A 14,835-nucleotide genomic window follows, 5' to 3' on the forward strand; every position below is an offset into this window, starting at 1 on the left:
TGTGCATAGAAAACTCATGACCAAATCCCAGAATGCATTTGACTTAAAGGGTAATTAAAAGGTACTTATTATATTATTTACTTTGAGATATCTGGTTGCTTTATTAAGATCTCATAATAGTCAATTAAGTATTTTATTTTAAGTCTTTCAACTTTGAGACAATAGTTCCAAAATGAAAGCAAATAATTTTCAGATAAATATGTCTTTCATATTTTAGAATGTGCTACTCTTCATAATATAATAAAAGGGCTACAACAGACCATTGACTCTCAACATGATTTGAAAGGTAAGTTAGAAAAAAATCTTTAAAAATATGTTATATTTGAGTGCCTTTAAAAATAGAGTTTTTACATCATTGACAGTAAATTTCTTTTCATCTGGTCTTGTTAAATTCATCAGCTAATGGCAAAACTCCTTATTACCAAATCATACTTACCTAAATTATTATGAAATAAGAAATACCATGCTGAACAGGACAATTCAGTCTTATTCTGACAGGGACATCAGGGGATGTTTTATAATCAATCATAGTAATTCTCTTTATTACTTTCAAAAGTTTATAAATATATTTATTCTTGGGAGTACTTTTGGTCTTTAAAGACCTTGGGTTCAGTTTTGAAGGGTAGTCATTTACTGGTAGTTACATGATGAAGATACTATTCAAACTGCAGTGATAGTTTGCTATTTAATTTTTTATCATAAATGAGGCTATGTTTTTGTAAATGAAGCCAACATCTTCAGCTTACCTTATTTTTGTTAGTCATGCTAACCCAATGTGCCTGTTCATTGACAAAATGGACAAAGCAACCGAGTGTTTTGTCCTGTTCTGATGTAGCTACAGTGCAGTGTTTATGGGATTTTCCTCTACTATATTGGAGATTAGATGAAATTGCCTTCAAAGTCCCTCCCAATATACGACTCACATCAAATAAGAATTTTTCATTTTAGTCCTCTATTTTTATGATAAAGAAAGTACTTTATATATGGAAGGAAAGAATAATAATGATCTTACACGCCATTTATTTGCTTTGGCATATTATTCCTTATTGTCTTTATAATGTTCTTTTTTTTAAGATTTTATTTATTCATTTGAGAGAGAGAGGGAGAGAGTGCACAAGCAGGGGGAGAGGCAGAGGGAGAGGAAGCAGCAGACTCCCCACTGAGCAGGGAGCCCAATGTGGGACTCAATCCCAGGAACCTGGGATCACGACCTGAGCCAAAGGCAGACGCTTAACCAACTGAGCCACCCAGGCGCTATATAATGTTCTAATTGAGATTTATCCTTAAGAATTACCATTAGTTCTTACTCCCCGTCCCATTGTTTTACCTTAAAATATTTCTTCAAGTGTTGATTAAACGAATATAAAAATTATATTAGCAGACTTCACGTTTACACTGTCAAACAGAAAGGATTCATTTTCCTGGCGATACACCACTAAAAGCTGTTCCGAAGATCAAGGGGGGTAATAAATGGGAAACAACACCATCTCCAATGCCTTTTCTTTTGGCTGAGTCCTGCAGACTTCTGATCCCCTTATGTCCCATAGGTTTTCACTTTTCTTGGCTCTAGCAGTCTGCTCACTTTTTTCACATTTGAATCCCATCCCACACCTGGTTTGGGCTTTCATTTTCCCATCTCAATGCTGATGGTTCAAAACAACTTTTCCCTTCTCTGTAACGAAATACACCTAAATTGTGAATGTTCATAATCCTTAGAGTTCTCTTACTCTAGGATTCGAATGGTATTTAACTGTTCCCAGGATTTTGTTCAAATAAAACATCTACCAGAAATTAAAGTTATTTTGAAGCCCCAGAAAGTTAATGTTTAATATATTCATTACTGAATTATAATTATTTTTTGTAAAAAAGATACCAAATATTGACCAATAGTCAAGGATACAATCTTTTCACAGATAGAATAGTCTGTCTTTGAAGTAATGTATGTTTGGAGTTTAGAGCATGGACATGGGTCTTTAGAAATAGAGTATGATTCATCACAATATATCAAATGATAGGGATTTTTCCTATATTACTGTATATTATCTTACATGCTAGTTTAGGAGAACCCCCATAATTCATTGTATGAAAGATAGTGTCATTCCGCCATCTAACTTATGGTTAGTTACTACCAGGGCAAAGAAAACAAGATTCAGAGATTTTTGTTGATTAGAAGAGGACTCAGGAATTTAAGAATTCAAACACATGGGCAAGGTGTCATGGAGAAGAGAGACACATGAAATCAGCTGCAAACACAGAGCACTTCTAAAACCAGTAGAATTCAAGCTTATTTTTGCCAATTATCTCTAGATAATTTCTTGCAATTTAATATTGCTTTTTTTCCCTGTCTGAACTAAACCTGAGTAACTTGAATTTATTTAGGCCCTTATACTCTATCAGGGTAGGTTTCCAGAAGGATACTGTTATGTATACTATAACTTTACTATACAAAATCAATCAATCACAGTAAGCAAAATGAAATCAAAATGAAATCATAGTAAGCAAAATTGATCACTGATTAGAATGTTTTTAAAAGGACAATAGCCATGGTTGAGTGTATTCTATAAAAGAATTATCTAAGAAAGTAAGCTAATCAATGATTAGTTTACTCCTAAAGAAAAAGGCATTGCTCAATTTAAAAGTAGTTTGAGGGGCACCTGGGTGGCTCAGTCATTAAGCGTCTTCCTTCGGCTCGGGTCATGATCCCAGGGTCCTGGGATCAAGCCCCACATTGAGCACCCTGCTCAGCGGGAAGCCTGCTTCTCCCTCTCCCACTCCCCCTGCTTGTGTTCCCTCTATCACTGTGTCTCTCTCTGTCAAATAAATAAGATCTTTAAAATAAATAAATAAATAAATAAAAAATAAAAGTAGTTTGAAAAATGTATAAATACTTCTTTCAACATACAATAATTTAACATGTTAGCTTCTAGTATATCCTTGGAAAAATGCTACATTCATATAAGCACATTCCATATGGAGAAATGATCTGCTATGAGTATATACTTCAGAATCTTCATTATTTAAAAATTGCCTCCTTCCAAAAGAAATTTGCTGAAGGCACATTAAAAGAAAGCTAAAAACAAAACCCATAAACAGTCTAACTACATAATTTGCAGGGCCCCACACAAAAATGAAAATGTGGGGCCCAATGTGCAAAAGGTGGGGAAAAGTAACATTAAAGTTTCTAAAATACAGAGCTTTTTTCTTTCTTCTGTGGTCTCTCTCAATTTACCAGTGTTTTGTACTTTTGTTAATGTTTCTTTAAGTAAAAAAGAATAAAAATTTTTAATTAGGAACATAAATATTACCATTCATCTTTATATTGTACAAGCCAGTTTTGAATTCAAAGATACACAATACACAAAAGTACCCAATTAATACTTCATAGCTTGTACATGCATATCTGTTTCATTCTTACCACAATAGTGAAAATGCTGCACAAAACTACCTAAACCATTTATTATTCATTTTGCTTCTTGATACCTGCACATTTTACCAATACTCTCTACCTTCACTTCCTGATGAACAAAGAAGGACTAAAAGGAAAAGAAACTGTGAATTTTCCTATCCTTCTCTTTCCTTTTATGTCATCCTTTTTAACATAATTAGATGTTTAATAGAGGGAAATAACAGAATTGAGAAAGGATATGATAGAGTTGCATGGTCATTCATATTTCTTAGAATGCTATTGCTTTCTTTCTGAATTTGAAGCAAGTTCTAGTTCAAAAGAAAATAAGGACCCTTGCTTACTTAGTTGTAAATGGAACATGTTTATCTTGTACTTGTACCTTTGAGTTTTGCTGGGCTCCCAAGCATCCTAAGTGCACTAGAATTCTGTGCTCCTGGGGCATTGCAAATGAAGTGTATGAATGTAGTGGCAAGGAGGAGTAGACATGGATATTGCTCTTACCTTCTCTGCTCGCATGCATGCTCCATTGTCCCACTGGAATTTACTTAAAAGTGTAAGTGCAAAGACAAAATTAGTAAGAAGTTCAAAGACAAAATTATTAAGAATGTCAAGACATTGAAGGCAGAAGCAAGGATAGCAGCCTTCTGAGTTCAGGGCCCCATGCAGCTGCGCAGACTGCACACCCATGACGCTAGCCCTGCCAATAATGAATAAGAAGAGAGTTAGGAAAATACTTTGATCAGAAGCCTAATCTAGAGGTAGTTGCTTCAATATAGCACAAAAGTTAATTCTAAATCTTCTAGAAACCAAGGCAAAACAAAATAAGACAAAGAATAATTCAGACAGTTATATAACTATTAATTTCCAATTAAAAAATAATAAAATAAAAACACTCAGTTAATTAAAAGACAAAAACTTTTCCAGGATCTGAGTAAATGCTGCTGGAGGACAGTTCCAGTTTAAATCAACACAGCCTTTATTCAGGCAACCATGTAAGGAAATTTAATGTAAAAATATCTAGCTCATTATGGAATGAAATTATTACAAAGCTAAGCAATCCAATCATCAATGATATTTAAAAAAAAAGCCAACTCACTGTAATTGTATAATGAATACAAAGACAATGTACACTTAAGGACCTCCCAGTTCAATACCAAAGGAGAATAACTAATTTTAGAAAAATATATCACAAAATTATTAGAGTCCAAGAGAATAAAATGAATTTTGTCTAGGCCAGAGAAAGATTATTTGTCAAATATCAGGACCAGGCGGACTCTACAATGATGCAAAATGCTATTGGAATTTACAGATACTCCAGCCAGAGCAGCCTTACACCTTAAAGAAGTAGCCAGAGTGGGAATCTGTGTTTGGAAATCTAACGTAGGGGCACCTGGGTGGCTCAGTTGGTTAAGTGTCTGCCTTTGGCTCAGGTCATGATCCCAGTGTCCTGGGATCGAGTCCATATCAGTCTCCCTGCTCAGCGGAGAGCCTGCTTCTCCCTCTGTCCTTCACCCAGCTTGTGCTATCTCGCTCTGGTAGGATGATGAAAAAACAACAGTGCCAACAATAATCATATGTTGTTTGTACTACAAATGAAAGCCAACATAGAGCCAACTGAAATGTAATATAAAGTATTAAGGAAGTTAGCTATTTCTTCAGTAGGTGGCTTTAGTTCACAGATAAGTTCTGTGGTTCTATTTAGCATAATTATAGATGTGCCTAAGTCAGATAAGATGCAAGTAGTTTAACATTTAGATGGGTTGATCAGTTTTTCTGGCAGAGGGAAGATTTCTTATCATTAAAATGTCAGTTGTCCTCAAGTTAATATACACATTTAGTGCCATTTTAATTAAAATTCTCAATTGGGGATGGGAGAGATTGTATCAAATAATCTTACAGCTCATTTGACAGAAGAAACAAATAAGAAAACTGAAAAATAAGAAGAATGTGGAGGAGGGAGAGTTTTGTTACCAGGTAACAACATGCCCCGAAACTGCTGTAATGAAATCAATATGGTATTGGCCTAAAAACTGAAAAAGACATCCCCAGAAAGAATAGAGAACTAGATTCTAGAAACAGGCCCCAATATTTGTCAGTGTAATATATGACACAAGAAATATTTCAATTTATTGGAAAAAGAATGGCATTTTAACATATGGTACTAGCACAACTAGCTTTCCATCTGGAAGAAAAGAAAGTTGGACTCTTTCCCACCACATTAAAAATAAATTCCAGATGGATAAAGCTGCAGTGTAAAAAAGAACAATAAAAACTTAAAAGAAAATTCAGGATATAACATTAGCTGTATGCAGGATACAACCTGGAGCTGTGGGGTGTCCTCTTAATCAATCTGAAAACCTCAGATACTATATAAAGAGAAAAAAAAAAAAGACCGAACTTTCTTAACAACAACACAATAAAAGTACACAACAGAGGTGCCTGGGTGGCACAGTCAGTTAAGCCTCCAACTCTTGGTTTCAGCTCAGGGCGTGATCTCATGGTCTTGAGATCAAGCCCGCCATCAGGCTCTGCACTCAGCATGCAGTCTGCTTGAGCTTCTCTTGACCTCTCCCTCTGCCCCTCCCCTCTGCTATCTCTCTCTCTCACTCTAAAATAAGTAAATCTTTTAAAAAAAAGTACAAACAAAAATAAAACAACTTACATGTTATTTTGTCACACAAAAGTAAAAAAAAAAAAAAACAAGTAATTTATTTGAAAAAGTGTTTTCAAATACCAATGTAGTTTTTTAAATTTTTTATTTAAATTCAACTTAGATAACATATAGTGTATTATTAGTTTCAGGGGTAAAATTTAGTGATTCATCAGTTGCATATAACACCTAGTGCTCATTACATCAAGTGCCCCCCTATTGCCCATCACCCAATTACCTCACCCCCCCCACCTCCCCTCCAGCAACCCTTCAGTTGAGAGTCTCATGGTTTGCCTCCCTTTCTGTTTTCATCTTATTTTATTTTTCTTTTCCTTCCCCTATGTAATTTATATCTACAATATACAACGAGCTCTACAAATTGACCAGCAGGGATAAAAAAAGAATTTTTAAATGAGTAAAAGATATGAATAAAATTATGGAAATGTGTATGTGTATGCATATGTATGATCCAGAGGTTAAGTGCAAGGGGAAAAGCTGATAAGGAAACACAATTACACCAGGGGTGTGGGAGTAGGAGAAAGAAGGAGAAAAAAAGAGGGAGAGGAAGAAGGCAGAAAGAAAGAGAAGGGAAGAGTGTCCTAAAAGTAGCTCAGAGTGTTTGATATGATCCTATTTATATAAAATTATAAAAATGTATGTAGATATATGCATAAAAAATTGCAGACTTGAAGGAATGTCCATTTTTAGGAAATGTTTTTTGCAAAGTAATATATATAGTATAATTTTATATTGGTAAAAATAAATAAAACCAGTACAAATGTGTGATATGTTTATAAATAATTATATAAGCTGGGAGAAAATTAGGGAAGAAATACAGATCAGGCTGCTAACATTGATAACTTCGGTGAAGTAAGTGGTCATGGAAGGTGTGTAGAGATGGTTAGCTTCCCTTTACAGGTGCTTCACTTACTAAGACAAGCAAGTATACTTTTATAAATTAGAAAACATCAAATACCTTTTCTTTCATCTTTCAGTAATGGATGCTACAGCATTTCTAATAGATACATGAGGTATTAGTTGCCTAGTTAGCACAAAGTTTTTTAGGCAGCTCCCAGCCCTTAATTACTGTGACAAAAACAAAACAAAAACAAACAAAAACCCTTAAACTTGAAAATCATATAAAACTGAATAACAGAAAGTAAAACTCCTTTATTATTATAGAGATCAAAATTCTCTAAACTCTCCAGTTTCCTAATTCTAAAATACATACATTCTACTAACAAGACACATTTCACCACTATCAGGTTACATGACAATTAATTGTGTCCCCATGCTTTGAAAATCCAATTGGAATGGGAGTGGGCACGTGCTGTGATGAGAACTGGGTGTTACACGCAATTGATGAATTGTTCAACACTACATCTGAAACAAATGATGTACTATGTGTTGGCTGATTGAATTTAAATTAAAAAAAAAAAGTTAGGGTGAACCCAGACTCTCTATTATATTAGCCCAAATAAAAGGCAAAAAAACTACACACAATTTGTAGAGACAGAGCAAGAGTCTGTCATGCAGACCCATGTCATGCAGACATGGCAGAGATGTTGGGAATTTAAAAACAACTGGGAATTTAAAAACTATAATTAATATGCTAAGTACTGTAATGGATCAAGCAGACAGCATGCAAGAACATATTGGCAATGTAAGTAAGAAAGATGGAAATCCTAAGAAAGAAACAAAAAGGAATGCTAGAGATCAAAAACACTGTAACAGAAATGAAGAATGCTTTGGTAGGCTTATTACTACAACAAAGTGGGATTTATCTCAAGTATGCAAGACTGGTTCAGCATTTAAAAATCCATTAATTTAATCCAGGACACCAACAACTGAAAAGATGATCATATTAGTAGATGCAGAAAAATTATTTGACAAAATCCAACACCATTCATGATTTAAAAAAAAAAAATCGCTGTAAACTAGGAATAGAGAAAATGTACTCAACTTGATTTAAAAAAAAATCTATGATGTTGACTATAGTAGGTCTGAAAGAATAGGGCAAATTAAAGATGCAAAACCATATTTTAATACATTTCATTTCATTGTTTAAGTTTTACATGAAAAGACATTAAGTAAATATAACTATGCTCTCAATAATGTTGCTGTAAGATAAAACCTTCCTCCCTTTTTAGCTTAGATATCTAGCTTAGAATATCATTTATCTTCTCTTTTGGGAATGGTTTTATTTTCCTTACCTTTTCTAATACCAGTTAGACTAATCCTCAAAATGGATCAATCCAACCATACATCTGCTTACTTATAATGCTACAGTTACTGAAGGTTACTGGTAAAAAATCATACATTACAGACCCACATTAATTTATAAATCTCAGTTTCAATTATACCCTTCATTTATCCTCGCTTTTCAAACTTTTCACTCTTCAAACCCCCAACTTTAAATCTGTTTCTTTTTTTTTCAACTTATTTTACTTTCTGTTTCACTGGGGAAAAAATGAAAGCTGTCAGACATAAACTACCTCGTTCTTTTTTATAGATTTTTATTTATTTGAGGGAGAGAGAGAACACAAGGTGGGGGTAGGAGCAGAGGGAGAAGCAGACTCCCCACTGAGCAGGGAGCCCGATGACCCAATGATCCCGATCCATCCAGGGATTCCAGGATCACAACCTGAGCCGAAGGCAGACACTTAATGCTGGGAAAATACTACGGTCTCCTAAAAAGGCAAACTTAAAAAATTCCACACATAAAATGGCCTAAATATCATTAATAATTACATTCTCCATAATCTTTTATCCAAAAACTTCAAAGCTATCAATCTCTTTTGGTGCTTTGAATGAGCAATCAAAATAGTCCTATTTATTCAAGTTTAAAACTAAATTTCCCCTTTCTCAATATGGAAGCATAGATGGAATAGACAATAAAAGTTATTTCATCCAACATCATGAGCCTACAGATATAGAAATCATCTACAACACAATCTCATAAACTAACTCATTCTTATAACCTACTACCTCTTCTTCCCACCGCACCCTTTCTAAATATATACATACCTGGACATATCCTTACTACCTTCCTCCTTCACTTAAAAAAAAGAAAATCCTTCTTCCTTTTTTTTTTTTTTTTTTAAAGATTTTATTTATTTATTCATGAGAGACAGAGAGAGAGAGAGGCAGAGGGAGAAGCAGGCTCCCAAGGAGCAGAGAGCCCGATGCGGGACTCGATCCCAGGACCCTGGGATCATGACCTGAGCCGAAGGCAGACGCTTAACCATCTGAGCCACCCAGGCGCCCTAAAAAAAAGAAAATCCTTCTTCCTATCCAAAGTTAATTCCTCCACTTGGGTTTAACTCTTATCTCTCTTCTGGAGTATTGCGTCTTCAATTGTCCCTTCTTCTCTGTTTTTCATTTCTCTCTTTCTGCTGTCCATTCCTTCAGCATTTAAACAACTCAGATCTCTCCCATCTCTTAAACAAACAAGAAAACAATGTTTCCTTGACTTTGGATTTATTCCCTCCAATTGCCCTCACTCTTTCCTTTTACAATCAAACCTCAAAGGAATGGCCTGTACTCACTATCCATTTCCTCATCTTCACATAGTCCTCATCTTCACGTAGTCTTCAACTTACAATAATTGGGCATTTCCCAAAGTTTTCAGATTTGAAGTGCTTTCGCTTGATCTTTTTATTGTGTTTACTGCCACTGATTATGACCCCTTTAACCTCTCTCTTCTTATCACCACTCTCTCCTGCATCTCTGGACACTTCTCGGTCTCCTTACAGGATACTCTTCTTTGGCCACTTCTAAATGTTTCTCAGCCTACCAGAAATATTCCCTGGAGGGCGCCTGGGTGGCTCAGATGGTTAAGCATCTGCCTTCGGCTCAGGTCATGATCCCAGGGTCCTGGGATCGAGTCCCGCATCGGGCTCCCTGCTCAGCGGGGAGCCTACTTCTCCCTCTGCCTCTCTCTCTCTCTCTCTTATGAATAAATAAATAAAATCTTTAAAAAAAAAAAGAAATATTCCTTGGATATCTCAAGCAATCAAATTTAGCATAGTAAAGACCTACACTCATCATTTCACTCCTAAAATCTTCCTCCTTTAATTTTTCCCAAACCGATGAACATTTTTCAATTACCCAAACAAATTACCCAACCTACAAAGCAAAGGTTCCCCTTTCTTTTTTGCCTCTGCTATCCATTCAGTCACTAAGTCTCCTGGTAATCTTACCATCTTACTATCTAAATAATTATCTTTATTTTCGTTTTATGTCCTACTGCCACTGATCTAATTTAGGCTCCTGTTATTTCTTACTTGATCTATTTTTACTGATACCAATTTCTCTAGGGTCAAAACCCTCCCATTCATCCTTTACACTGCCAGATAATTTTTTTAACCTGTAACTAATCATTTCACTTCACTGTTCAAAATTCTTCGACTCCATAACCTAGAAAATAAAATATAAAGTCATTCATATAGAATATGTCCACCTCCTATTAGGATATGGCTTCCACCTATTTAGTACCTCCTCCTCACGGTTTACACTCCAACAATACTGTACTTGAATTGTAATTTTCCCAAACATGCTATCCTCACTCGAACCCAAAGGCTTCTGTACAGTTTTCTGTATGTGAAATGCCTCCCTTCAGCATGGAGTAACCCTTATCATCTAAGTCTCATTGCCAATGGCTCCTCCTCGGTAAATCCTTTCCTGACTTCAAGCCGACAGAGGCTTTTCTTCCACAGGTTCCCTTGGTCTTTCAGACATGCTGCCATTATCGAGCAATTATCATAGCACATCGTAACTACTTCCACATCTGTTTTACCATCAGGCTCTTCTTTGAAGAGCTACAATTTTCTTTAACATTCCCAGTGCTATGCACAGAGCCTCACGTGCAATAGAGGCTGTATGTATGTATTGAAAGCATACATGAATGGAAACCTGAAATGTTAAATATTTTCCCATATTAATTAAAAAGTTCTATGTACTAGGATGCCCTCTGGTGATTTTTACACAGGTGAAAATGAACAACTAAAAAGAAATGCTGATCTTATGAAAGAAACGTTGAAATCTCATGAACAGGTGAGTTTATATATTTTTATATTCAATCAAATGTCTGTAGACCATTTGTCTTCTCAAATTAGAAGAAAAGGGGGGTTGTTCTCATTAATGAATACAGCCAAAATTTGGAGAGGAAATAAGTATGTGTATATGTGTGCCAGAATTTTTAACGAATAAAAATCTTTAAAGAAATAACAATTTGAATGACTCTAGTCTCTTTGCAGACTATAATGCACTAGTATATCACTTGCCTTACTTTTTCTTTCCACCAAAAAGAAATGCAACTATTTTGCTACATATTTACATATTTTTAAATTATGTTAATAGAATTTTTACTCTAGAGTATACTCTATTTTTTTCAAAGACTTTATTTTTAAGTAATCTCTACACCCAACATGGGGCTCGAACCCACAACCCTGAGATGAAGAATCACACACTCCACTGACTGAGCCAGACAGGCAAACCTAGAGTATACTCTGTTAATTAGCACTTAAAAATTTTTTTATTATAAAATAAATGAATCATTAATCTTTCTGACTTGAGTAATCTGTGTACTTTTATTGCATCATCCAAATGAAAGGAGGATTTTATGTGGATCACCAATTATTTATCTCCCAAAGGCTACCATACCCTCTGCTACTTTTTCTTTTCTTCCATGGGAACAACATACGGCAGCAATTATAGAACAGATAACACAGTACCTAAACATAAAAAGTGCTCAGTAAATGTCAGTTCCCACTGCCCTTTGGGAGGTATTATGATAATTTTTTTCTCATCTCCCAGGAGCCAATATGTCAAACTCTGCCAGACCTAAGGTTTCCAAAACTCAAATTGGATCTTTATCAAACTTAGAACTTCAACTTGAAGGATCATTTCCAAATTCAATCTGGTCCCACACTTGAGATAATTTAAATATCTCTGGAATATATCCCACCCTTTATTTTTCCTTTCTTTTATCCCTTTCTTTTCTTCTTTCCCATTCTTTCCGTATTTGCCTCTAAAGCTCAACTATACATATATATATAAAAGTTAGGGTATAATTGGGGCAGAGAGAGAAGGGGGAGAAATGTTTGCCTTCTTTCTCTTCTAAAATGTCAAACCATAGAATATTGCTTTGCCTAGGATACTTTAGGAGTTTTCAAAGGGGTGGAAATTAAAGAGAAAATAGCATAATCCAAGATTCAGAAGTTCTTAATTAGCAGCTGTTCAAAGCAAACTAAAGATGATCTCAATCCAATGAGAAGTCTCTAGTACAAAATGTCCAGGCACATCCAAAACATATGGAGAACCACTCTCTAGGAAAACACTCAGGAGGTACTCAATGGCCTTATTTGTAAGACTGGAAGAGGTTTTGTAACTTGTATACAGAGGATCCTTAAATTTTATAAAAACAAAACACAACATGGGGGTTTTCCCTCACAATTTAAAGTTCCCAGAAGGCAAATGAAAAGAAGGCAACCAAGAATAATTTGTTGGGACTTGGTCCCCTTAGAAAGAGAAAAGAATTGGATTCCTCAGAGCTGACACAGGCTAAAGTTGGGGAGAAGAACCTAGTGTGGTACAGCCAGGCCCAAGCCCACATATTAAAATAACCTTTATGCCTAGAGGCTGGAGTGAAAATCCTGTCTTTCCAAATTAATGGACGCTTTCCATTTCAGTGATGGCATCTTCACGCGGCAAAATCAATGGGGAATGAAAACATACATAGACTTGTCTCTTGTGGTTTCTCAGAGCAGCAAATGCTTAGTTGAGTCAGGAGTAGTTTAGGAAAGCCACTCTGTAGTTGCCCATCTAGAAATCTAGATACGTGCATGTGAAAAGTGACAATTATGAGATCCACCTTTATATTCACCTGCCAAGCTTTAATCACAGCCAATGGTTAGATAGTTTGGCCATTCCTACAAGTTGCCAGGCGGGTTGAGTAGCACAAGTAGGTATCCACACTATCTCCCCTTGAACTTATGTAATCTCGGCACATGTACCTCCATGTTTAATTATGGACACCTAACCTCTTCAATACCACTGAATATCTGTTGAAAGCTGTGAACACTTTCTGAGCAAAATGCTCAATAGTACACATGCATATATATATATATATATATATATATATATATATATATATATGTCTAATTTTCATACAATTTCAGAAAGTTAATGGATCTTCAAAAGCCCATTTACTGGGCCTAGGCTAGGAAATTTTGACTTAAATAATTTGTGTTGGCACTCTCATTCTTATGAATATTCATTCAACAAATATTATCCAGAGATATACACTGGGAGTTGAGGATACAATGGTAAGTAAAAACCAAGTCCCTGCTTTTATGATGTTTAGTTTAGAAGATTTTCTTGAACCTCTTGCCTTCATTAATGTACCTTTCTTAGTATCCTCTTTTACTTTTATTCTTGCTGCTTTCCTTTTTCCTGCCTACATCTTAGGCCTGTGAGTGGTTTCTTTATGTAGAAACATCTCTCTGGAAAAATTGTAAATTTTATCTTTAGGGGCTTTCTCTTCCAACACATTAGCACAATAATCACTTCTATGCTTCAGCAACCTAAGAAACCAATCACAGGCACCTGGTGAGAACTTCTCAACTCCCAAATTCATCCTTCTCTAGCCTCCTTCTCATAAAGCTAACCCTTACCATGGGTAGTATTTAACCTCCTTCTGGGAATTAGGGATGTATATATAATTTTCAGAAATAGAACTTCAGGCCACATTCAAACGATTCATCCTATGTTACATTAAGCTTGCCAGTTATCGAACAGAACTTACTATTGGCTCTAAAGTATAGCTTTGGCTTTAATAGACATATTTTAATACTATCATGGCATTTATTCGTTAACAATTAACAAAATATTTTGAGCATCTATGATATGTTAAACACTGGTGATGAGTATTCAGGAAGCAAAGATAAGAAGACATTGTCTCTAGATGGTCTCTCTCTCCTTGGACCAGAAACTGATCCTTCTCAAAGCTGATTATTCAAGTGATAAGCAATATCTTTCCCCTCTAGATATGATTACTATTAAAAATTAACATAAACTTTGAGAATTTCACTTTTCTAATTAATGGAAGGTTGTGTGTGTACACATATGTAATTGAGGAATGAATATATATTTTAATCTTTAGGAATATAAGAATAATATTGCCAAACTTATGAGTGAAATGAAAATCAAAGAGGAGGGACATAAGATAGAAATAAGGAAACTTCATCAGGATATGCAGGAAAAAAGTAAGTTTTTTATTTTTAACTTAATAAATTCTAAGACATCATAAAATAATTTAAATGCATGTATAAACTTTTTTCAGTAATTGCCAGTTTTCTTGAATGAACATTGCCTTGATGCATTTTAAAGTTTTGTACCTTTCTATATATTTATGTGATGTAAATTACAACATTTCTAAACTGGATTTATGGTTTTTGTAATTACCATTACTTAATATGGAACAGTTAATGTCCTTATAAGATTACAGTGAAATGTATAATTAATAGCTTTGATATTTATATGGTCTGCATATGGAATATTATTTCAGTAATGAGATTTTCTTCCCTCACTAAAGCAGGTCTCATGAACTTATGTTGAGAGTTAACTGGTTTCATGAAAGTAATAGAAACTTTTCTTAGTATGGGCTCATACTTATGTACAATATATGCAAAAATTTACTGGAAATGGTAAGTCAGAATATAAACCTACATCTACAAACTGCTATAAGAAAGCATAGAAGAGGGCGCCTGGGTGACTC

General features: G+C 34.9%; 1 protein-coding gene across 1 annotated transcript in view; it reads left to right on the forward strand.

Moving 5' to 3' along the window:
• The window catches only part of CCDC152 (coiled-coil domain containing 152), a 30,328-nt gene that overhangs the window by 10,731 nt on the left and 4,762 nt on the right, over nt 1–14,835 (forward strand). The window contains exons 3-5 of the mRNA XM_078066693.1: nt 218–286; nt 11,047–11,111; nt 14,221–14,323. Coding sequence (XP_077922819.1) covers nt 218–286; nt 11,047–11,111; nt 14,221–14,323 — 237 coding nt within the window. The remainder of the gene's footprint in view (nt 1–217; nt 287–11,046; nt 11,112–14,220; nt 14,324–14,835) is intronic.

This window comes from Halichoerus grypus, chromosome 2, assembly GCF_964656455.1.
Source record: "Halichoerus grypus chromosome 2, mHalGry1.hap1.1, whole genome shotgun sequence".
Classification (NCBI taxonomy): Eukaryota; Metazoa; Chordata; class Mammalia; order Carnivora; family Phocidae; genus Halichoerus; species Halichoerus grypus.